Source organism: Alosa alosa, chromosome 22 (assembly GCF_017589495.1).
Source record: "Alosa alosa isolate M-15738 ecotype Scorff River chromosome 22, AALO_Geno_1.1, whole genome shotgun sequence".
Lineage (NCBI taxonomy): Eukaryota > Metazoa > Chordata > Actinopteri > Clupeiformes > Clupeidae > Alosa > Alosa alosa.
This window is the reverse complement of record NC_063210.1, coordinates 11,787,510-11,813,828: the sequence shown is the minus strand read 5'-3', so window position 1 is coordinate 11,813,828 and position 26,319 is coordinate 11,787,510. Positions and strand designations below refer to the sequence as shown.

Genomic DNA, 26,319 nt, shown 5'->3' with positions numbered 1-26,319 from the left:
TCTGCTTCCTGGGCATCATCATTACTCAGGAGACAACATTTCATTCTCAAAACTCTAGCAACTGGTCTTCTCAGTTCCTAAACATTTACAGACTTTTGTTAAATAAAGAGGTGAAGCAGCACAGTGGTAAACATTCCCTGTCCCAACTTTTTTTTTAAAACATGATGCTGGCATCCAATATATATCAAATATCACATTCTGTTTTTATTTGCATTTTACACGTCACAAATATTTCTGATTTGGGGTTGTAGATAATGACTACTTTTCCTCATTGCTTCCAGTAATCAAGGTCAAAGTGCCTTGGGTTAGACTTCATTACTGTGAATCTTTTTTTCATGGTTGTAAAGTCATTTATGTATTGATTTCAGACAACAATTCTGTCAGAATCTGATTGTCAGAGGATTAAAAATACAAATACACTTCACGCATACTTCACAGGTTTTTGGTAATCACTGTTAAATGTGAATCATTTTGTGTGGTAATATATCAAGTCATTTGAGCTAGTAAGTTACATGAATATAAGATCCCCAATGATGAACACCTACACCGACACACACACACACACACACACACACACACACGAACAGAATAAGGAAGTCCGTGGCCAGGCCAAAGGTTGATATGCTGTGTTTCCCCTGGCTAAATAAAAAAAGAGAAGTAACAATACCCATGGTCATTATTCAATCTGATGGCTTGAGGGCTTGTGTAGACATAGCTAAGTTTAGTGTTAAATAGTTGTATAATCATTTCTTTAGGGTTGATAGTACATCAGAGAAAGAGAGGAAGGAGGGTAAGCTGAACCAGGACAGAAGTGGTGTTAACCATGAGGAATACGGTGTGGCTGCTCTGTCTATGTACTGCTCATTTCTGGGTAAGCAACCTTTCCTTACCATTATGTTGTATGGCTGATTATGGCATTACCACTGATCATAAGAAACTACTCCAATCATGACAGCACACTAACATTACATATTTAAGATAATTACTAGTATCGGTCCTGGCATTTATTCTAAGGCAGCTTTTGAAACATGTACATACTATACCCATTAAGTTCATTTATAATAATCCATTAAAAATCCATTCAGACTTTGTATTAAAAACTGAAATGAAAGTGTGTAACCTGTCTATAGCACGGCTTAGTTTTGAAATTATTTGATGATGTACACCCTCATTCCATAACCCTAACATGTGCATGTACATTCATTCATTCATTCATTCTTTCAAGGCTAATTGTATCTTTTTATTTGTTTATGCTTATAGTTTTAAGCTGACGTTTTTGAAGTGACTTACAATGATATAAATTAACATAACTTTAACCTTAAAAATTAAGCTTATAAAGTAAAGTCATATAGCCAACATCATTTTTTTTTTACAGAATAGGCCTAACAATAACAACTATATACATATATACAAACCAAAACTATGTGAGAATTAATTAGTTAAATACAAGTAAACAGATGAGTCTTGACGTTTTTTTGAAAACCCCAAAGCTACTATTAGATCAAAGAGTAGCATGCACGTGTGAGGGGGGCGCTATGGGTGCCTGGGTCCCTGCTCCTTTGCCTAGGAATGACCAATAGGAGTGGCCATTGAAATGATCAATGCTTCGTAGAATTACTCATAAACATTAAAAAAATTAACGTGTGAATCAATTATTAGAGAATAAATGTTTAAAAGTAATATAGAAGTAAAGGTGGTAGCCTGGTCTACCTGCGCTGCTGCCGGTAGGCCTACTGTAGGTGAGGACGTCGGCAATTTTGCCTGCCTGCAAGATGCTCGCATTGTACAGTAGGCTATTGTTGTTTCAAGAGACGGTGAGCGGGGTAAGATCACTACAGACAGGTCTGTTTCCAAAACCATTTAGCTGATGTTGAAAAATAAACTGTAACATTTATCTCCTTTTGTAGTGTCATTTTGAAGTATATGTTTGCCAGCAAAAGCTTTTTAACAAGCATAATTTTAAACTGAATTGACCAGTAAAAGTGGCCACTCGGCCACTATGCAGCTAACTAATCATATAGGCCTACTCTGTTATTTAGTAACCTACTAGGCCACATGGGCAAATCCGTTTCATGTCGTGTCCACTCTGTTACTCCACTATTGAGATTAATCTGCTGTATCATGTGTATTGAGATAAATTCTAAGGCTTGGATGGCGACCAGGGTATCAAATTAAACTAGAAGTTAGTTCTAATACACATGTTAGTGTCATTCCTGAAATCCTAGAATGAAGTTAAGAAGGCATAAAAAACTGTATTTCTCCAAAGCTCAACTCTCCTCAACATTTAGTTTGAACAAGGGTAATTCAGTATTTAAAATAGATGACATACAGATAATAATAATAATAATAATAATAATAATAATAATAATACGTTTATTTTCTATAGCACCTTTATCATACCTTAAGGTCGTTTTACATAGTGGGGAAAACACAACAACAAACAAACAAAAACAATACAACAAAGACAAGTAATGTGTAGTTAAGAACACAATTATTCATACCCCTGCAAATATAGATTTAATGTTGATGAGAAATTATACTGCCACATGCCAAAAGGTTGTAAGACAAAACATGGAACTAAAAAAAAGAAACGCTTTCATCTTTTTGAACATTTCTATGAAAATGGCATGTCTAAAATTATTCATTTTAAATAGTCAATGGAAACATGTGTTTGCATTCACAGCTCTCAAAATCGTTCGTATAGGAACTACCAACCCTCTCCATGTCTCCACAATGATCTAGACTGCACCTTTTTAACAGAAATCCGGGTTTTGAGGCAGGAACAATTATTTGCCATCATTCTGGCCTTGTGCTCACCTTTTTGACAGATTGAGGTCTGGACTCTGGCTTTTTTTTTTAACCAGGTGGACCTTGTGACCTCATCAAAGTAAATGGTAACACTAAAACAAGGAGCTAAATTAAGATTCTGGAGGAAAAGACCAGGCAGTGTGCCTAGAGACCTGCCCCAATAGGCGGCATTGGACCATTAAACCACTCAATGATCCAAAACATACAGCCAAACAAGGCAATGAATGGTTAATAGAGAACAATATCAAAATTTTAGAGTGGCCCAGCCAGACTTCAGACCTTAATCCGTCAAGGGCAGTGTCATTTTCAGTCAGAACAAGCATATTGATAAAGAGAAAATCAACATTAAATCAATATTTGCCAGGGGTATTCTCATTTTGTTCTTGTATATTGTTGTGCCTTTTTTTTTAATTCGAGCCCCTGCCCCTCAAAAGGTCTCTGCACTGAAGTAGACTTAAGTAAATCATTCCACCGATGAGGAATGAAAAGAGAAGAAAAGAGGCTAGAGTGAAGGACTTGAATTCATTTCTGGTTGCTATAGGAAGTCAATGAAGAACAATTAATTAAGATTTTAAATTGATTATATGTTATATGAAGGATAATCTATCACCCAGAAAAGATATAGTTTCCGATACTGACCTGCGGACAACATAACCTACTCATGTTGCATTTATTGTGTGGACCCTGATAACCCATAATACAAATGAATGCCATCATTGATCTAGTTCTCTACTCATTCCCATAAGAGAAAACCAAATACCCTGAATGCGCTTCTGCTACTGTTACTTTGAATGCCCATATTTTGAAATGGGCTGGCTCTCCCATTTTTCATCCTCCACTAATTTTGTATACACCATGTATATACTATTTTTTACGTATGTATACATGCACGCATGTTGCATGTATGCAGTTTGCTCTGATCTGTGTATGATGCAGATAGTCCCCCACGGCCCACACTTTAGAAGCCATGGTTCAGTTCAAGGTTGGTTCCTGTTATCTTAGTGCTTGCTTTCGGGGTACAAGATCAAGTTAGGCTGTTTTTAAGTGCCTAGATACGGTACATATTCATGTTATGGCGCCATGTAAATAAATTTGTTGAATTGAAATTGAACTGAATTCTTTCATTAACAGTTAATTGCCAAGTCAAGTTTATTTATATAACGCATTTTATACACAGAGGTCATTCAATGTACTTTACATAAACAAAAGTAACAGCAAATAAAAGCAAAGAAGAGTAATAGTTAAAGAATAGTTTAATGCGGGTGTTTATTTTGTTCCACACTGTGCGTAGCTGGGTGTGTGCAAGTGAAGGCCCCTTGTCGTGTTCCAGTGCATGGGGAGAAGGTACTTGGGGGAAATCAGCTCGGCAGGCAAGGTGCAGATGAGGGGCTCACCACTGTGGGAAAAGAAGGGATACTGGAGGTCGCAACTGTAGGCATGCTTCGACCAGTCGGGGCTCTGGTCATCTGTGGGGTCGTCGGTTTAGGCACCTTCTGTGAAAAACAGATATTGGAGTGGTGGTTAGAAAACCCAGAACTCCCTTGTCCTCTACAGCGCTGCTCCTTTTGTGCTTGGACAAACGAGGGTGAATGCGAGGCAGATGTGGGTGGCGATGATTGGCTGCCAGCCGTGCCTCGTTGAAGCTGTTTGAGTTGGCTATGTGCTTCTGTTGACAAACACCATGGACAAGGTTTTTGCCGTGCATGCCCAACAAAGGGTGCTGAAGAGACTTGGCGGTGTGAGCCCGGCATGACACTGACTGGAAGGCCATCTGGTCACACATAGAATAAATAAATAAAGAATAGAATAAATTAGAATAAAGAATCATTAGAATAAATGAAAGAATAAATGAAACACGTCTTTTTTAACAATCTTATTGTCATTTTGAGGTTTCTGCTGAGAAAAATTACCTAGCTCTTCAAGCAAATACACCTCTTTCCTAGTGTATTTCCTAGAATATTGAACCTCCAAACATTGGGATCGCCTATTAAATTCAATAAAAATGTCTACAACATTTTGACTAGCTGTAATGAAATGTATGGGATGACATGGTTATTTGTCATGAGTGAGATATCAGCAGTTTGCCACAGTTCAACAGTATTTAACACAAACTGAATCTGGTAGGTAAAGAAAGGTTTGCCAGATTAAGATCCTTTTCCCTGATGGCAACTTATTTGATTTCAACTTTGTAGAAACCATGAGGTTACTATGCTCTTTTGCACTATAACAATCAGGACGTGATTTTATGTTTATCCCTATAAATAAAAAAGGTCAGATTTAAATAGCTTACTTAAACAGGCATACTGAATATGAATGAAATCCTATGAAAGATCTGAGGACATTATCAGTTACAATAGACAGCAGTGAAGAGCATAGGTGATCATTAAAGGAATTATCCGGAGTAAAATGCACTTTAGGTCAATTTACGGACGATTGGGAGTACATACGTTGAGTTGACATCAAAATCATGTCAAATCTGGAAATTCACAATTTCATCGCCGTTTAAAAAAAAAAAAAAAAAACATAGTCCAGTCCATACAACTTCATTTCAATTTTAAAAGAAATACTGGACTATGTTTTTTTTTTTTTTTTAAACGGCGACGAAATTGTAAATTTGGCAACATTTCCGGAAAGGTACTGGCTTGATGAAATTCATTCTGGACTCTCTATCCGACCACATAAAGACCTCGGGATACTTTGGTTTGGCTTTAGGGACCCTCTACTCACTACCACGTAAGTGCAATGTTGTTTGGAACTGTAGAAGAGGTATAAAAATAGCGTTTTGTAGCGGCAAAATAATATGCCCTTCTCACTTCCACGCTTAACGAGATTTGACTAAAAACAGTAAAATCAACTTTCAAAACACATCCAATGACATGATTTTGATGTCAACTCAACGTATGTACTCCCAATCATCCGTAAATTGATCTAAAGTGCATTTTACTCCGGATAATTCCTTTAAACTGAAGCATAACTTCAGGATCAGCAGTAAAACCATTAAGGAGTTTTAAGCATACCTCACTGATGATGTCTTTCATGTTTCTTTATCTGGACCAATCAACCTAATTAGGAGTTTGTAATGGTATGTTTCATAATCGTCTTCATATGATTATGCTTGATCCCTTTTCAAGTGTGAATCCAACACCAGCTCTGTTGCTACACCAAAGAGTGGATCAATTAAAAATCCAACTGCAAATCCAATCACAACGACCACTGCTGTGCCAACAACTCCAGCACGTGAGTTTCCCATTTGCCTCCTATTCCAGATTATTCCTCTTATTATTTCTTTTTCTGTCAAAAATGTTGTCATCACTGCTCAAATTCTGATTTGAACACAACTTGTGCAGTTTCCTAAACAAATATCAGATTGACCAGCATGGTAAAGAGAGGCAAAAGAAAGTGATGACCCCTTGACTTTGGTGTCCATAAAGTCTGAATAAGTGTCCATATTATTTATACCATCATTTTGATCCAGTCTTTCCTGAGCAAAAGTTTTATATGAAATGAATTAAAGGCCTGACAGATGCCTGTCCCAAATATAAGCAAGTTCAGTTTGGCGTTTGAAGCAAATAAAAACCTGAGCTATCACTCAAGTTTGTACAGTACATGGATTTGAAAGTAGTAGTTTGTGTCACTCATCACTGTCTTTAATCTGCGTGAACACTAAATGCAAAGGTCTCTCTTGGTGTGACCATCAAATCATCTGAGTTTATTTTGCCCCCCCCCCTTTTCTATTGTTCTTCCTTTAGCTCCATCTAATGTCAATAAGGTAGAGGTGCTAAACCAAACTGAGACAGAACTATGGCTGAAGTGGGATAAAGTCAACAACAACAACAGCTACGATTACAAACTGAGAAACAACAATGGAGGAGAAGAGTCCAGCATCATCTCTGGATCAGATACAAACAAACACGTGGAATACAAAGTCTCATCTCTCTCTGCTGGGACAAACTACTCTTTCACTCTCTTCACTGTCTTTGATGGAGTGAACAGCACAGGATTTCCCTTCTCAGCAGTAACAGGCATGTTTCCTCATGTTCACTTCCTATGAAATACATTAGGGTCTATGATCTATGAAATACATTTGGGTCATCACCACACAAAAACAAAGTAGATATTTTAATTATGTAGAACTATTTTTTTATTCATATTAGACACCTATCCCAAATATTTCAGGTTGTGTTAGGTATTTGAAGCAAATAAAAAACCTAAGCTTTCACTCAAGTTTTTATGGTATATGGATTTGAAAATAGCAATTTGTGTTACTCATCACTGTCTTTAATCTGTGTGAACTCCTCCATTTTTAAATTCCTCAATATTTATGTTGTTTTTAATCCAAAATTTCTACATTGTACAATCTAAATGCAAAGCTCTCTCTTTAAGTGACAATCAAACAGGGGCACAGGAGGCACGGGGGACATGGGGGATATGTCCCCCGCAGTGCTGAAGAGACAGTCGTTGTCCCCCTCTCTTTTGATAAGGAAAAAAAAGCCTTATAGGTACGCTAAATAAATAATAACATATAGGATTTGCGCTAACTGTAAAACTGTAATGGAAACCTTTTTGCGTAGCCAAGTAGCCTAGATTGAGTTATTGTTTAATTATGCATGATTTAGTACTTTTTTTATCAAATTCGTAGGCTGGAATGCCTTGAGTCTCAACAATTGTGTTTAAATGTAGTAGGCTTCAGCCTCTGGCAATTAGCTCGAAAGGGGCAGCAAGAGAATGAGCTTGAGAATGTGTGTTGGAGACCCATGGTAGGGAAACGTCTTTTCTTTGCCAACGGTAGGCTATTAATCCAACCAACATAATACAACAACATATAATAAAAATATTAAGAAGAGGTGTTAAGAAATTGACTTAAATCAAACAATGTCTTCTAGTGGACTGATGGCAATTGTTGGTATGGTAGGCAAGTGTTACCCCGCCTTGTATATGGGAACCTGCCTTTATTTGTCCTGCTATAAATAGAATCAATCCCGGCATAATTTGAGGATTTATGGTAGCCTAGTGCTCAACTCCTCCTGCTCAACATGACGTTAGCTGTTATGTTTATGATAACAAACTCAACTAGCCTATACATATCAATTCTATTTTCACTAGCCTAACTATAAAAATACAAGTCTATCAACGCTTTTGTTCTAAGACATTTATTTCAAACATAATTTCAAGACACAAATTGGGTACTTCAGTTACCTTGGTGCATAAATCCCAGAGAGTAGGCTACCACACCCCAGAGTGATGGGCCTAAAGGCCCTTATGCGTCAGTGTGGGGTATAAACAAGCTGAGAATTTAGCGGTGTCACCTCTGCCTGTCACAAATGTGGGGAGCTCTTTGAAACTTGGGATAATGTGATACAGTTACTACAGTAACAGTATTTTATTTTACTTTACTTATGTATTTTTTATTTTTTTTTATAAATGCTTTGTTTAAAATGCTGTTGGAACAAATAGTTGATTATAAAGGCAACTTTCTGTTGCAATTTTCTGTGTGTTCTGACTGGTAACTTGTTAAGCCAACACTTGTTAAGTTCTAACATTGCATAAATATTAACTGCAAACACACAGTGGAGAGTTGATTTGGTTTACACCAGACAATTTAAGTAGGCCTAACTAGGCTATTTGATCATGTAGTCTATGTTTGATAGGCATGAAGATTCATTCATGGCTTCATAAAATCCCATGTTGCTTTTTTCTACCATTGGCCCAAGTAGTGACCAGTATTCTACCATTGGCCAAAGTAGTGTGAAATAAATCTAAAAAAAAAAATACATAAAAGTAGAATTATGATAGGAAGAAGCTGGTCTGAGGGCAGATCTGGCGTTGTGCTCATCTCACAGTTTTTCACAATTTTTATCAAAAAAATTTTTTAAAACAATCAATGGTATTATCTTAATATTCTGGCAAGTTTAAAAAATGATGGTCGAAAGTGGGCCAGAGGTGCCGATCCGATATCTGGAAATCTAATCTCACTTTGGGTTTGTGTTCACAATTTGGTCCCCCTCACTTTCAAAATATCTCCTGCGCCCCTGCAATCAAATCATCTGAGTTTATTTTTGCCCCCCATCCCTTTTCTATTGTTCCTCCTTTAGCTCCATCTAATGTCAATAAGGTAGAGGTGCTAAACCAAACTGAGACAGAACTATGGCTGAAGTGGGATAAAGTCAACAACAACAACAGCTACAATTACAAACTGAGAAACAACAATGGAGGAGAAGAGTCCAGCATCATTGATGGGTCAGATACAAACTCAGCTACGTGGAATACAAAGTATCATCTCTCTCTGCTGGGACAAACTACTCTTTCACTCTCTTCACTGAGTTTAATGGAGTGAACAGCACAGGATTTCCCTTCTCAGCAGTAACAGGCATGTTTCCTCATGTTCACTTCCTATGAAATACATTAGGGTCTATGATCTATGAAATACATTTGGGTCATCACCACACAAAAACAAAGTAGATATTTTAATTATGTAGAACTATTTTTTTATTCATATTAGACACCTTAGAGGTGTTATTTCATTGACTTAAATCGAAACAATGTCTTCTAGTGGACTGATGGCAATTGTTGGTATGGTAGGCAAGTGTTACCCCGTCTTGTATATGGGAACCTGCCTTTATTTGTCCTGCTATAAATAGAATCAATCCCGGGCATAATTTGAGGATTTATGGTAGCCTAGTGCTCAACTCCTCCTGCTCAACATGACGTTAGCTGTTATGTTTATGATAACAAACTCAACTAGCCTATACATATCAATTCGTTTTCACTAGCCTAACTATAAAATACAAGTCTATCAACGTTTTTGTTCTAAGACATTTATTTCAAACATAATTTCAAGACACAAATTGGGTACTTCAGTTACCTTGGTGCATAAATCCCAGAGAGTGATGTGGGGCCCATGCGTTCTTATGCTTCAGTGTGGGGTATAAACAAGCTGAGAATTTAGCGGTGTCACGTCTGCCTGTCACAAATGTGGGGAGCTCTTTGAAGCTTGGGATAATGTGATACAGTTACTACAGTAACAGTATTTTATTTTACTTCTTATGTATTTTTTTCTTCAATTTTATAAATGCTTTGTTTAAATGCTGTTGGAACAAATAGTTGATTATAAAGGCAACTTTCTGTTGCAATTTTCTGTGTGTTCTGGACTGGTAACTTGTTAAGCCAACACTTGTTAAGTTCTAACATTGCATAAATATTAACTTCAAACACACAGTGGAGAGTTGATTTGGTTTACACCAGACAATTTAAGTAGGCCTAACTAGGCTATTTGATCATGTAGTCTATGTTTGGATAGGCATGAAGATTCATTCATGGCTTCATAAAATCCCATGTTGCTTTTTTCTACCATTGGCCCAAGTAGTGACCAGTATTCTACCATTGGCCAAAGTAGTGTGAAATAAATCTAAAAAAAATACATAAAAGTAGAATTGCGCATAGGAAGAAGCTGGTCTGAGGGCAGATCTGGCGTTGTGCTCATCTCACAGTTTTCACAATTTTTATCAAAAAATATTTTGAAAACAATCAATGGTATTATCTTAATATTCTGGCAAGTTTAAAAAATGATGGTCGAAAGTGGGCCAGAGGTGCCGATCCGATATCTGGAAATCTAATCTCACTTTGGGTTTGTGTTCACAATTTGGTCCCCCTCACTTTCAAAATATCTCCTGCGCCCCTGCAATCAAATCATCTGAGTTTATTTTTGCCCCCCCATCCCTTTTCTATTGTTCCTCCTTTAGCTCCATCTAATGTCAATAAGGTAGAGGTGCTAAACCAAACTGAGACAGAACTATGGCTGAAGTGGGATAAAGTCAACAACAACAACAGCTACAATTACAAACTGAGAAACAACAATGGAGGAGAAGAGTCCAGCATCATTGATGGGTCAGATACACTCAGCTACGTGGAATACAAAGTATCATCTCTCTCTGCTGGGACAAACTACTCTTTCACTCTCTTCACTGAGTTTAAGGGAGTAAACAGCACAGGATTTCCCTTCTCAGCAGTAACAGGCATGTTCCCTCATGTTCACTTCCTATGAAATACATTAGGGTCTATGATCTATGAAATACATTAGGGTCATCACCACACAAAAACAAAGTAGATATTTTAATTATGTAGACCTATTTTTTTATTCATATTAGACACCTATCCAGAATATTTCAGGTTGCGTTTGGCGTTTGAAGTAAATAAAAACCTGAGCTATCACTCAAGTTTTTACGGTATATGGATTTGGAAATAGTCATTTGTGTCACTCATCACTGTCTTTAATCTGCGTGAACTCCATTTTTAAATTCCTCAATATTTATGTTGTTTTTAATCCAAAATTTCTACATTCTTCAATCTAAATGCAAAGCTCTCTCTTTAAGTGACAATCAAATCATCTGAGTTTATTTTTGCCCCCCCCCCTTTCTATTGTTCCTCCTTTAGCTCCATCTAATGTCAATAAGGTAGAGGTGCTAAACCAAACTGAGACAGAACTATGGCTAAAGTGGGATAAAGTCAACAACAACAACAGCTACGATTACAAACTGAGAAACAACAATGGAGGAGAAGAGTCCAGCATCATTGATGGGTCAGATGCACTCAGCTACGTGGAATACAAAGTCTCATCTCTCTCTGCTGGGACAAACTACTCTTTCACTCTCTTCACTGAGTTTAAGGGAGTAAACAGCACAGGATTTCCCTTCTCAGCAGTAACAGGTATGTTCCCTCATGTTCACTTCCTATGAAATACATTAGGGTCTATGATCTATGAAATTCATTAGGGTCATCACCACACAAAAACAAAGTAGATATTTTAATTATGTAGACCTATTTTTTTATTCATATTAGACACCTATCCCGAATATTTCACGTTGCGTTTGGCGTTTGAAGCAAATAAAAACCTGAGCTATCACTCAAGTTTTTACGGTATATGGATTTGGAAATAGTCATTTGTGTCACTCATCACTGTCTTTAATCTGTGTGAACTCCTCCATTTAAAAATTTATGTTGTTTTTAATCCAAAATTTCTTCTACATTCTACAATCTAAATGCAAAGCTCTTTCCCAAATACAAACAGGTTGCATTTGGCGTTTGAAGCAAATAAATTCCTGAGCTATCAATCAGGTTTTTCCGCTATATGGTCCTGGGATGCCAATATAGTGGAGATCACATGCGAGTGATGTCCACTAACACCCCCTTTTGATGAGGGGTAATTTAGAGCTTAGAGCTAATAGTGAAATGGAGGAGCAGGGATGGAGGTGGGAGCCTTTGCAACTCTAGCATGACGTAATAGGCAGTAAGGAGAGTTTTATTCCCTGCAAACGGAAGTGGGGTGAGTGATGGCTGTCAATCAACCATATGGGCTCCCCCAATACTTTGTTTAGAAAACATTGTGTCAATCTTAATTATCTCCCCCTCTTCACCCACACACCTATCTGGAGCCTTGGGCATCGAGACTGAAGAGCTGCAAGTGGACATGTTCGGGGTTGGCAACGGCATCATGTCTGTCTTTGTCACAGACAGTGAGACAGAAGAGGAAGTGCGGCCAGGCTTAGTGTTGACGATAGCTCCAGGGCTGATTAGTTTCTCCCAGGAGTTCCACGGTGTGTGGATTGTGCCACTGAGATGCTTTACATCCCCTTGGCCAGAACTGCCACTAGTGGCTGAAACCAGGATGGATGGTTGCATTTACAGGGCTCACACCACAAAGCATGATCGTTAACTTCCTGCATTCCCAGATTTCGCCCATGAAATTCACCACTCTTTGAATCACACCATGCCAATTCAGAGTTACATGAACTTGGCCCATCGGTGGACTCTGTGAGGCGGACCAGCTTGGCTACACCTACCTTCCCTGCATCAAGGAGGCAATGGTCGCCAACCTTGCCCCACAGGGCCATCGAGCAGTGGTAATCCTACCGTGCCGACAAAGCCCTACTACATAACGGCCTTCTTTGGCTGAGAATGCCTACGCATGCATAGGGCAATAATGCTGGGCACTGATCACCGCAGTGATCCTCCAGTGACTGTGGTGAACTCCTGAGGAAGCCTGACTCCTTGGTGATGCCCTGAGCAGAAGTTGAAGAGGGCTGTCAACTTCACACTGCGGGTGATGAATGCTCCACACTATCCCTGAGCTGCAAGCTGAGCTGCTCCAGCGACGCACACCGCAGCCCAATCGTCCATAGGCACAACCTACAAGACTTGCCCATTCCAACGAAGCCCTCATCTGCACCAGCCCAACCGCACCCAGAGCCCCTTCCACCGCCTCCTCCATGGGCCGGCAACCAAGCCCAGGAACTGGTCCCAAAGTAGTCGATGGCAGCACTCCAGTTTGTCCTCCAGCCTGGTCAGTCAAAGCTTGAGGTGGCTTCCACTCTGGCATACAGTAGTGGAGGGTGGTCTCCTTGGTCTGAGTGCGGCAGCCCCCACACTCCCCAGTCCCCATGCACCAGCCAGTAGCAGTCTGTGCCAACACATGCACCCCCCTCCACACACACACACACACAAACACACACAGAGACACAGGCACACGGCACACGCACACACACACGCACAAGCCCAGAGTGGTCAGAGGGGGTTCTACAGCTGATACTGGCACCGTCAGTGTTCACCACTGCCAGAGGCTTGCTGCAGCATAAACTGCAGTGCCGCTTGGCATGCTACAGATGTGCAAACTCGAAGCGTGCGAGTAGCCACAGCGCCAGTGTTCATTTGTCATCACCACAGCACAATGCCCCAAATCAGTTTACACCCAGTCACACTAAATAACAGAGGTACCCCACAGATAAGACAGAGACGTGGTCTGCAATTTAAATAAATATATTTTATTTAGATTTGAGGACTGAAGCTGAAAAGCAAGGAACCATTAAGATACTACAGTTTATAAAAATATATAATTTATTTTCTACAACAGATGGTACAAGCAACAATACATATTTATTGATGGGAGGTCTTAAACAACGTTAATGTGGATGATGACGCTGATGGGAGGGGTATACTCACCTTATGTGCTCCCAAAAGTGCAGTTATCACCCGGTGCTCTCTCACAGCAAATCTGACACTGCAAACTAGGTGCTATATGTGTTTCAGGTGCAATTAGAATTAACACACTAACGCGTGAAGGGGGTACCCCTGCTGACTAACCCCACCACCATACAGCGTCGAGTCCACAAATTAGTTGCTCTACCGATTTCAGTCTGTAAAATGTACCCGTATTAAGCTAGCTATACCAGTTGCCCCAGCACAAGAAATAGAGAGGGAAAATAAGGATGCACAATATCCTCGAAGGCTCACACACCGCGTCAGACACACTCGCACCCCCTCTCAGGCCTACAATCCCAGCAGCACAGACGAAAGGAAGTGAGACGGAGACCCACGATAAGCCACAAACACGAACAATCAACTGTACTGCCTCAGAGTGGACTGTCAGCCACTCCACCATTGAGGCAGAGGTTCAGGGGGTCTTCACCACGGCAACAGCTAATAATGGGAGTGAAGTGAACGGCCTTGTGGGGGGAAACAAAGTGTCACAAGCAACGAAAGAACAAACAAATTAAAATAAGTTAATCAAATTAAACCAGAGGCAAAACAGCAGTGACAGTCACACCCAGGCAATCCACGGTGTTCAATATGGCTATTGGCTACTCCGTGTCGTTAAGTCAACTCGCGGCATGGTAGAACTAGTGCCCAAGGCAGTGGAAACAAACACCCAGGGACTATAGGGAACAAGACAAAAGGCAGGGAAGCTGCACAAAGAAAGTGCGGGAAGCATTTAAAGGGTAGCGTGCTACGAGATTGGCCATTAACTCACCTGACACCTAATTACTTCGGCAACTAAGTGAAATCACCTTGTCACACCTGCAACACACCCCAGTGGTACACTTAACACACGGAAGCCCCACTCTCAGCCTCTCCCATGCGAGTGTGACCAAGTTGCTGTGTTCGGGCGTGTGTGCTTTATCTGTTTACTGCTTATGCAAGAATATCAACCTGCAGCAGAAAGCTACCAGCATCTCAGCTGTATGCTTTGTGAGTGATGCCTTGCTCTCCCAGTCTCGTGCCTGTGTAGAGTGTGCCTGGCCGACTATGTGCAAAGCACCCCAGTGATGAGTTCTGATGGTGAAGACCAGTCCATTGTCGCCAGTGAGGTGTTAATGTGTTCCCATTGGTTGACATCAAGTGAATTCGTCAGAGAGAGAGAACTTTGGTGACAACCTGATTGGCTCTCTGGACCTGATCCATTGGATCGCTTCAGTATACCTACTGCAGAACAGCCTTATACATGGATTTCATCCAGGAACTTCCTATTTGTTAATGTCTCATGTTCTCCTTCAGAGAACTGAGGCTATATTCATAACCAAACATTAATTTTAAATTTCTCTCCCATTCAAAAGATTTCATCTATCTATAAATTGCAGGAAAATCTGTCTGTGTCTTTGTGTGTGTGTGTGTGTGTGTGTGTGTGTGTGTGTGTGTGTGTGTGTGTGCCGCATATCTGTCGAACCATTTGATTTATTTCAAACATGCCAGGTGTCTTGCTACAGGCATGAGTAAGTGTTGTGTGCTGTGACCTGACCATCCACCTGTGTTTTCTGTCTGCCCTCCCTTCAGCTCCCTCTGATGTTACTCAGGTAAATGTGGTCACCCGCTCTGAGACCCACCTACAGTTGAAATGGACCAAAGTCAACAATGACAATAACTACAATTACATACTGAAAGACAGCAATGGAGCAGAGGTTGACATCGCTGGATCAGATGCAGGGACCACAGTGAAACACACAGTCTCATCTCTCTCTGCTGGGACAGAGTACACTTTCACTCTCTTAACTGTGTTTGAGGGAGTGAGAAGCAAAGGATTTCAGTTTTCAGAGGTTACAAGTGAGTCCCCTCCTGATTCAAATCCCTGTGAAACATATTATGGTGACTTGGCTAGACAGATTCTCCTGCCAAGTCTTGTCCTTTCCAAAAATTGTAGTTCAGTTTTATGGGAGAAATTATTTGATGGGGCCTGAGGGTAAATAAAGGATATTTCTCCAGAGTTTTCAAAAGCTTCTAGATCTCACACAATGCAGGAGTGTTGATATGTAAGCCTATATGTGAGTCTCAGGGTCTACTTGCATCTTGAAATCTACTGTCTGGTACCGTACTGCATGGCTCTAGCTCTCCATTCTGTATTTGCACTTAAAAACTGGAACACAAGCAAAGTGGGTCAGACAGAGACATAATTACAGCAAATCAACACAGTGTTTCAGGAAGACAGAAGGGAGGAGTGTAACTTATTTAGCTGATTATTTAAAATACCAATAACTTTTATAATAGCTCCAATACCTCATTTGATTTGTCTATGTTACAGTACCCAGTCAAACATTTAACATTTGACCTGCACATCATTTTTACCTTTTCAGAACTGGATTATGTTTCTAATTTATCAATTGTTTTAATGGGTTGCAAACAACACTTGTCTTCATCTCCAAGCAATCAACTGTGCTGCCTCAGAGTGGACCGTCAGCCACTCCACCATTGAGGCAGAGGTTCAGGGGGTCTTCACCACGGCAACAGCTAATAATGGGAGTGAAGTGAATGGCCTTGTGGTGGGAAACAAAGTGTCCTTCTCCAACCTTTACCCTGGGGCTACTTACAGTGTGTCACTGTATTATGAGTTGGGTCAGGAGAAACTCTCACAGTGCTCACACAATTTAACTTTTGGTGAGTACTTTTCCTAGTCCCACTACAACTATACAATCCAATATACAATAATTTGATAACTTTTTAACCAATATTGCATGTATACCCAGGTATTTCTTTTGATAACATTTACCTTTATTAAAATCCCTCTGTGATTTCTGTTACAGTTACAGTTCCTCCATTAGTGCAAAATTTAATATGTGACGGTAGAGACTACTCTCTGAGTCTGAAGTGGGGGGAACCAGATGGTGTGTGGACTGCAGTGGAAGTGAATGTGAGTGGGAAAAGTTCAAATGTATCAGGAACACTAGAACTGATAGTGGCTGGACTGCAGCCTGCAAAGATCTACAGCATCAGCATCACAACACTCTCTGGAGCCACGAGGGGTTTAACTCAATTATTCAGCAGCTGTCAAACTCAATCAAGTAAGAATTTGCAATGAGCAATTGTTTATTTTGTCATGCAGTTTTGAAATTGAGTAATATATATGTATAGTGATAAAATGGTGTAATATATCTGTAACGAAGCTGCTGTCTGTTAGCGCGAGAGGTAGGCCTTTGGCCAACCAGGCTGAATGTGATGAATCACCAATGGTGTAGAATTGTGTATGCAAAGTATCTGTTCACCTAATGTTAATGACATCCCTTACAGAAATTCCAGGTTTCTGGTGAACGGTTGCCGCAAATATGCGGCAAGGTCATATTTTCACATGCAAACTAGGTTTCTGGCAAACAGTTGCGGTTAACTTTCGGCAATATTGTAGCAAATTTGCAGCAATGTCATATGCAAATTAAGTTTGTCACCATAAGTTCACTGGGAGTTTCCCATTATTGGCTAAGTCTGATGAACACACTGGCGAACACATTTGCCAGGGGCAAACTTCTCATTGTTGCCAGAACTTTGCTGGAACTTTGCCTTTAGCAGCCAACATTGGCAAACTTCTAGCAATATTTTCTAGTGAAATCACCCACAAGATTGCTGTAAATCTGCTGCAAACATTTTATTTTTAAAAGGGATCTCCTCCAAGTCAATCAGTACTATTACACACTATTACTGTATGTCCTAAATTGAAATATTTGGTGCTAAATCAGATAATAAGATCTCCGGTGTGTCCCTGTGTCCCTACCTGCTCTGTTCCCCTCAGCGGTCATCTGGGTACCAGTGCTGGTCATCATTCTGCTGGGCCTCCTGGCAGCAATGGGAGTGTTTATGCTGCGGAGAAAGTCCCAGTTGCTCAGGTTACTTTTGGACAAAACCATTTTACAAGAAAAATAACTGGGCTGTTTACATTTCAAATTGTTAACTTCAAAATATTTGCATTCTGTTTCTTTCCTGGACAGCAAAGTACACATGCCAATGTATGAAAGGCACTCAGACACTGGTCCTTCACAAGACAAATTTAAGTATGTTTTATTCATTAATTATGTTTTATTGAATAATTTATTGATAAAAAAAAAATTGTAGTTATGAATTATATTATTGTCAGGGTTGGGTCAGATTACTTTGAAATGTAATCCATTACTGACTACAAATTACATGGCAATTTTTGTAATCAGTAACGTAATCAGTTGGATTACCAAAAAACATGTAACGTAATCTGATTACTTTAGGATTACTTTTAGATTACTTCAATAAATATGTCCCTTAAGTAAAAGACACCACCACTGAATTGATGAAAGAATTCTCATTCTATTTTTCTCTTTATTATTTCATTACATCTAAGAAATCTCTTTGCTCTGAGTAAAGCATTCCTGTGTGAATTAACTGTGTGAAATAAACCTCCAAAAATCAGCCCCTTGTTTTAGTGTTACCATTTACTTTGAGGTCACCAGGTCCCATTGTCTGAAAAACACCCAAAACTAATACATTTCTATAGCTATTCTCCACTTTGGGGGTGGTGTTTTGGTGGTTTGGAAATTTTCACCCCATCCCAAAATGTATCACTTAGTCATCATGGATGTGATCATGGATCACTATTCTCCAAACATGCACAACTCAGCTTAACCTTTATAAGGGCACACCTGGACAATTAATTTAGCTTTCGCTGGATTTTTTTGACCCAGGGACATGGCCTAAGATTGAATGACACCATGTCCATTTCAATTGTGGGGGTGAGAAAATTATTCTTTTGGGATGTTTTTCAACCAGGGGGACCTGCTGACTTTCTCAAAGTAAACGGTAACACTAAAACAAGAGGCTACATTAAGATTAGGAGGAAAATATCAGGCAGTGTGCCGAGAGACCTGCCCCAAAATAGTAAATAAGTTAGTAAGTAAGTATAGATACTCTTTTGATCCCGTGAGGGAAATTTGGTCTCCCAATCCGTGAATTAGTGAAGCACACAGAGCACACAGTGAACACACAGGGAGATGAAGCACACAATGAGCACACAGTGAGGTGAAGACACACCAACCCGAGCAGTGAGCTGTCTGCTACAGCTTTCGATCGGTGAGGGGTTAGGTGCCTTACTCAAGGGCACTTCAGCCGTGGATGTGGGCATGGGAGAGCAGTGCTCAACCACTTCCCCACCCACATTTTTCTACTGGTCGGGGATCGAACCGGCAAGCCCGAAGCTTGTCAAATTAAAAGATAGCTAGGCTATCATAAAAAAAGTGCATTGTTTGCATGATAAAATGTAATCAGGTAATCCCCAACAATGTAATTGTAATCTGATTACACAATTTTTTATTGTAATCTGGGCTGATTATAGTTACTTGATTTTTGTAATCTGATTACGTAATCCAGATTACATGTAATCCGTTACTACCCAACCCTGATTATTATGACCGCCGCGCAGCGAAGCGGCGGTCATATAGGTTTAGTCAGATTTTTTATTTATTTTTTTTTTTTTTTTTTTCGCATGCCCAAATTTCCGTCAATGATTCCGGACACTGAAAGACCGGGTACCCTAAAACTTGGTGGACATGTAACCCCACATGGAAAGCATGGAACCATCGTTTTCGTTTTGATCTGTAGCCCCCATGCTGAATTGGACCCCGAAAGGAGGGTAGGGCAGACACAGTTTTCTGTGAATATCTCGAAAACCGTAGGGTTTAGGAGGACCATTTTTTTTTTGTATGTTGATCTCAAGGGGCCATGTCAACCCATTCCATAACCACTCATTTCATGTATAACGCCACCTAGTTAAACACAAAAAAGTAAAAATGAGGTGGTGTAATTGAAGGTATCTGTGACCTAACATAGTCAAAACTGCACGAAATTGGAAGTGTAGGATCATTATGACACCCTCTGTATGCACGCCAAGTTTTGTGGAATTCCGTTCATTTGGGGGCCACACAATAAATTAATTTATGTTACTATACACCAACTGGCCTGTAGGTGGCCGGAGACAGTTTTCTGTGAATATCTCGAGAACCGTAGGGCCTACGAGGTCCACCTTTTTGTATGTTGGTCTTAAGGGGCATGTCAACCCATCCCATTACCACTTATTTCATGTATAGCGCCACCTAGTTAAAAAATTAAAAAGCAAAAAATTAGGTGTTTTCATCTCAATATCTCTGGCTGACAAGGTCAAAACTGCACGAAATTAAAAGTGTAGGATCATTATGACACCCTCTGAATGCATGCCAAGTTTTGTGTACTTTCGTTCATGGGGGCCTTACAATAAAATAATTTATGTGTACATTTAGTGATGTACACCAACAAGGATTCCCGGACACTGAAAGACCGGGTACACAAACTTGGTGGGCATGTACCCCCACATGGATAGCATGGAACCGTCATTTTTCGTTTTCATCTGCAGCCCCCGCTGGACTGGACCCCGAAAGGAGGGTAGGGCAGACACAGTTCTCTGTGAATCTTTTATGGTATGTTGGTCTCAAGGGCCCACATCAACCTGGCTCATAATCACTCATTTGTGATTTGCCCCCGTAAAAAATGAAAATGCAATATTATTCTGCTTTAATCGCCCTATCTTCAGTTAAGATGTTCAGAACTGCACCAAATTTTATGTGGATGATTGACCTGGCATTCTCTGGGGGTCTGGGGTATGCCAAGTTTCAGTAGAATTTCATCCATGGGGGAGGTAAAAATTAGGTTATGTGTACATTTAGTGACTGTACACTCATTGGCCTGTAAATGGCGGTGCACACATATAAACATGCACACACACAGGCACCCACATACTATCGGTATTAGAGCGGCCCGATACATAATTACAAATTCAATAGGATCAAAAGAAAGCCAAAATATTCATCATCATCATCATGGCTGCATTTCAGTATTGGCGATAAGTAGTCGTTTGTCCACTAGATGGCGCATCGTTGCAGTGAGACGTAATTTTGTTGGAAGTTAAAAGTGGGTTGAAAAAATAATGGACACTTCCTACAAGGACTGTAATTTACATGGCGAACATCTAATAAGGACAGGGCGATGTTCACATGAAGTGTAAGTGAGGATTAAGTGAGGATGTTTATCGGACATGCTTGGTTTTACTGCAGGTACGTTAATCTTGTATTATCAATAAGGACCTAGGTAATGTTACCGTTAAGCGTTGGTTGAGTGATGGAGGCCCATTTGATTGATTGCATTTGTAGAAAACTATAAATGCGGTTATACCAAAGCAAATTGATAGCAGCGCTGTTTGTATCTTTCGACTGTCATTTATTGCACGTGCTACAAAATCATTCTGTGCAATGGAAGACTTACCAACGTTACACCGGTCTGATACAGTTTTGCCTATACATGCGTGAGACTGAGGCGCCTGTTTATTTGGTTTTAAGTGCGTGCAGGGGTGTGAGAGGGGAATCGATGTGCTTTGATTCCAGCTTGGTAGTTGTAGTCTGTGAAATTAAAAGCACGTGTGTGTGAAGTATCCAAACAATGACACCTTCATTTCATTATGGCTGCTTTAGCAACACACCTTAAGCTACTGTGTAGTGGGTCCCATTTAGAAGTGGCTACTTCATTCGCTTTCCTTGACTCATGGAGCTGCGTGAATGTTATTACAACTTTTTTACGATATGGCAGTTTAAGTCCGCTTGATACTGTAAATCGTAAGCCATTGGTTTCCAAAGGAGATTTTATTTGTGTCAGCCAGCATAGCCTATTGGCAATTTATGTTGTAAATAGGCCTACCTTATAATCCTACCTGTAGCTTAGGGAAGCTAACAGCTTTCTATTAGGATCTAGTTTGTTAGTTACAGTTTTGTCATAACTCCCTAATGCATTTTTGCATTTAGAATAGCCAGAGCGTGTATATCTCAATCTGAAAATTAAACAATATCGGTGCCTATGGACTAGGCTGGGTGAACCCAGCCTGATCTGCCCGCTATTTATTTTTGATTTCTTAAAAGATTGAGCTTGGTCTGATGAAAGCCAGACTAGCCATGGACCTCAGTTACACAATGCAAGGGAACATGAATCAGCCTATATTTGCAATGAAACAATAACGGACAAAAGCTCTTCAACTTTGGCCCGTTAAAATGTGTATGAACAGTCTAGCGGCGCATTTCATCAAGGCCCATTTGGACATGTCAGTTATTTGCACCACTGGTTAGATGTAAAACAGCATTTCGTTTCAGACTACTGTTACTTAACTTGTGCATTGACAATAAAGTATTACATGAACTAAAGATGACTAAAATCTTATGTAGAAGAACAAACATTCACAAAAAAAAATCCATCCATCCAAAATGACCTTTGTTTTTGATAGCTGTTGAAAACGGCATGGAACTGACAGAGATGTTTTTGTTTATAAATACATAAAAAATAAATAAATAAATAAATAACATTACGCTGATACCTTTTGCTTTTCCCAAATACAATGTAGCCTACAGGTGTAAGTGACCTTTCATCAATCCAGTTGCAATGGATGAACTGTGATGACCTGCCCTACTTGTGATTGTTTAGAGATTTTAAAGGTTTTATAACAATGCTACATCTTCTTTGGCTATTCTACAATCTATTCACCTTTTCAGCACCAGTAGGCTACTTTCTGTGCAGCCCTTTTACACACACTCAGGCATGCCAAACAAGCATACACAAAAGTTTCAAGAGTGGGGGATGGAGTAAAAGATGGAGACAAATTGAAGTGTGATTTATTTTCGCGGAATGGATGTACAGGACTGAGCGGCGGTCATATTTTGTACCGCTATGCGGTACATCTAGTTGTATTATCAATTGCTTGATGATTGCTATTCTGTGTAAAACAGGACTAAAGTTTAGAGTTAAACTGTTATATGACAAAACACAAAATGCCCAGCTTTCCTATTGCTCATGTCATTGTATTGTTATGAAAAAGTCTTGACACAGTGAATATTTTGTGTTTATAAAGTTAGCAGATGTTTGCTCACTTTACAACACCAATTGATTGCACTTCATTCAGGGCCATTTCAGTGAAGAAATTTCCAGATCATTTCTACCACCTGAGCCGTGATGAGAATCGAGAGTTCACGGGAGAATATTTGGTGAGATACAACAGAATTTCCAGAGATAGATGATAACTTTGTTATGAAAGTCAAATCTGTTTTGAGTATTTCAGTCATTTATTATACTGGTGTGTTCATTTTGTTTGTCTGTGTTTAAAAGCAATTTAGCACTGTAGGAGCAGACCTAAGTCAGCATGAAGCAATTCTTCCAGAGAACAAGAGCAAAAACAGATTCATCGATATACTCCCATGTAAGCAACTTGCATACATCCCCCAACCTACACAAACACACATACTTCACTCCACCAAATTATTTCACCCTGTTTGTCCAGATGACTATTCTCGTGTGAAGCTCAGTACCCGTGGCCAGAACTCAGACTACATCAACGCCAACTTCATACCTGTAAGACTACACGACTTCCTAAAACATTGCTTATCCACAGCACTTACTGATTGTTCAGTTCACAGCACTGCTACTGCTGTTCTTCAGTGATCTGCCCTCAGCTCTTATTTGGGTCCTGATCTGCTAACTAACTACTTTGGCCATGTTGTAAAGCAGTGCAGCAGGCAACTTGGCAGTAGAAAAACATGGTACATGGTAAAGACACACTGCATTCTTATCTATAAGGGCTATAGGGACAAGAAGATGGAGTACATTGCGGCTCAAGGTCCACTCACCTCCACTGTCAGCGACTTCTGGAGAATGATCTGGGAGCAAAAATCCGAACGGATTGTCATGGTAACCAACTGTATAGAGAATGGAAAGGTGAGTATGGTGTACTCTAGTTTGCTGTAGTGGGTTTACAGTGGTATTGCTTAGGTAGCCTGTAGTGCTCAGGGTGATGGGTGGGAGAGTGTTGCCTTATTGGAAAGAGTTTTTCCATATCCATGTACCTTTCACTTCAGTCAGTGTCACTGGCATTATCCTTTGTGGTTATTATGCACCTGACCACAACTTGTTGACTCGAGTGCTTGACAAAAAAATCCTCACTGAGTTGGGTGTAAGATAAGAACAAGACTTACTTCGCTCTTGGCGCCACGATGCACTGGGTGTAAGATAGGGCCCATAGACTATTACAAACTATTCAGTGATAGAAAAGAAAAATCCCAAAGTTCCTCCAAAAGAACCTCAAAGTTCCACAAGGATCTTGTAGTTGGAACTGTGTATCACGGCTGTGACACAGGTAAGGGATAATGGCCGCCGAGGTGTCCTGTTATACAGAATTAATGGATGAGGGCGAGGGGCAAAAAACTCCCCGACGCGCAGCGGAGGAGTTGCCTTCGCCCGAGTCCATTAATTCCGTATAACTGGACACACCTCGAAGGACGTTATCCCGCTTATCACCCGGTTGCCACTGTAAAGCAAAGGAAACACGCGGTTCCGTTTAAAAAGAAGCTCACTAGTTCAGCTTGTTGTACAACTTTCGTTGGCCCTATAACAGCTATGGCATGGACAGTTAGCTTGTTTACAGTTGATTCCATTGTTGCGAAGCCTGCCTCCAGGCTCAACCGTCTTCCTACTATCGTTGTTATAGTTACCATTTACAAGCATTGATATGGAACGGCGATTAAACTTTTTTTTACCAGATCTACTTCATAGGTGTCCCATTATTCAGAATTAAAAGCCACCCCGCCAGCTAATCAGAAAAGAGTATTTCTTCTCTCTGGGTGATAAGAGATATTAACATTAAGATTTACAATAGGGTCATTCCACGCCAATTCAACCAGGGCCCACGCACTTAGGTCTCAAAAAATTCTGAAAAAATGACCAGGTGTACCTATATTATCCAGGAGACACACTCTAAAATGACTCTTATGTAAGATCAATACTTTCCAAGATAGAGCCAGTTTTACAGGGGGAGGGGGGTGTCAATTTTGTTCGGCCTCTTTTTTTTGTCAAAGTTCACAAGCCCACAGCGCAAGAACTAAACCATGTAGGAGGCTCAAATTTTGCATTCTGGTACATAAATAGGAATAGTATATAGCAAAATCATCACGTTTGTTCTGGATGATCCTGCATGGTCATAGCTGTCCCTCAAAGTTTATACAATTTTTTTTGGAGTTTTTGGCTGGGCTCTGTTTAGGCCTTCAGAAGACATATTTGTACTCAACATAGGCTCTTGATTTATTTTCCTTACTGAGATAAGTCATTAGATTTGATGCATTGTGTATAGATATATAATGACCCAATTGAATTGAGAAGGATGTTAAATACATTCTATTATTAATCCTTTGTAGGATTAAAAATATGTTGTATGTTGGACGTATTATCAAGAACTGAAGAAGTGATGTTTAATCAGTTTTGTTCTGTCCCTTATCGTTTACATTTTTTTTTATCCTGTATTTCAGGCTAAGTGTGACCAGTATTGGCCTCAGGATCCTTCTCCATGTCGCCATGGTGACCTACTCATTACCATGACGTCAGAGCGTAAAGACACCGACTGGATCGTGCGTGAATTGATCGTAAAAAATGTAAGACTTCTGTCACCTCTTAGCCTAACTGTTTTCAGAATTCAATAAGGATAAGTCAGTGTTAATTGTGTGTGTGTGTGTGTGTGATCAGGAGGCCAAATCCGAGGAAAGACGGGTGAAACATTTCCACTTCACGGCCTGGCCAGACCATGGTGTTCCTAATGGAACCCAGGAACTAATCGAGTTCCGTGGACTTATTCGGCAACACATTCACAGTTCTCGATCCTCAGGGCCCACAGTTGTGCATTGCAGGTACAATAGTCAGCTATCTAACTAACTCTTGTGTCTTAAGCTGCTTTTGTAAGTTTGTGTTACATGTTGTGTTGGTCCATTTAGAATCACTCCCCTCCCTCCCTCTTTCACTCACTCCCCTCTTATCTTTGTGTTGTATGACATACGCAAGTTCATGCCAAAAGATGAGTGGGTGGGCCGTAGTGATGGGGACGAGACCGCCTATGCCGAGTCCGAGTCAAGACCGAGTCTTTGAAGGGTCGAGACTGAGTCGAGACCGAGTCTGTTGCTTTTCAAATACAGTCGAGTCCGAGTCAAGACCGAGTCTTTGAAGAAGCAAGTCCGAGTCGAGACCGAGTCCTTTAGGAGTCGAGACCGATTCGAGACCAAGACCATAAAAAAATTTCAGTTTTAATATTCATAATTTAATATCACCCCAGTTAATAATCAACAGTTAGGCCTACAGACTAAGCTAGATTGGGAATTGTTTAGAGGAGCAGTCTTAACGTCTTAACATGGACTATGCTGACCTACAGACACTCACCGGCAGCAGAGCCATAGAGATAAATAAACGGCTCTGAAGGCAGTATCTTTGCATTGCACCATGGGATGTCATTTTCAAATAATGCCGGTCAACATTGCATTTTATTATTATTGTTGTTATGTGTTGTCTGTTTTTTATATGAACATAAAAAATGCGTTGGTCTCGAGGACTCGGTCTGAAATTACGAGTCCTTCTCCTCCC

At 40.1% G+C, this 26,319-nt stretch overlaps 1 protein-coding gene across 1 annotated transcript in view; it reads left to right on the top strand.

Annotated features, from left to right (window-relative positions):
• Positions 1-618: 618 nt before the first annotated feature.
• The window catches only part of ptprh (protein tyrosine phosphatase receptor type H), a 28,304-nt gene continuing 2,603 nt past the window's right edge, over positions 619-26,319 (top strand). The window contains exons 1-18 of the mRNA XM_048234028.1: positions 619-871; positions 5,940-6,045; positions 6,558-6,830; positions 8,901-9,045; positions 9,090-9,175; positions 10,548-10,820; positions 11,239-11,511; positions 15,409-15,675; positions 16,273-16,503; positions 16,650-16,907; positions 17,627-17,720; positions 17,823-17,885; positions 22,829-22,910; positions 23,032-23,122; positions 23,204-23,274; positions 23,500-23,637; positions 25,221-25,343; positions 25,435-25,595. Coding sequence (XP_048089985.1) covers positions 824-871; positions 5,940-6,045; positions 6,558-6,830; positions 8,901-9,045; positions 9,090-9,175; positions 10,548-10,820; positions 11,239-11,511; positions 15,409-15,675; positions 16,273-16,503; positions 16,650-16,907; positions 17,627-17,720; positions 17,823-17,885; positions 22,829-22,910; positions 23,032-23,122; positions 23,204-23,274; positions 23,500-23,637; positions 25,221-25,343; positions 25,435-25,595 — 2,783 coding nt within the window. The 5' untranslated portion in view covers positions 619-823. The remainder of the gene's footprint in view (positions 872-5,939; positions 6,046-6,557; positions 6,831-8,900; positions 9,046-9,089; positions 9,176-10,547; positions 10,821-11,238; positions 11,512-15,408; positions 15,676-16,272; positions 16,504-16,649; positions 16,908-17,626; positions 17,721-17,822; positions 17,886-22,828; positions 22,911-23,031; positions 23,123-23,203; positions 23,275-23,499; positions 23,638-25,220; positions 25,344-25,434; positions 25,596-26,319) is intronic.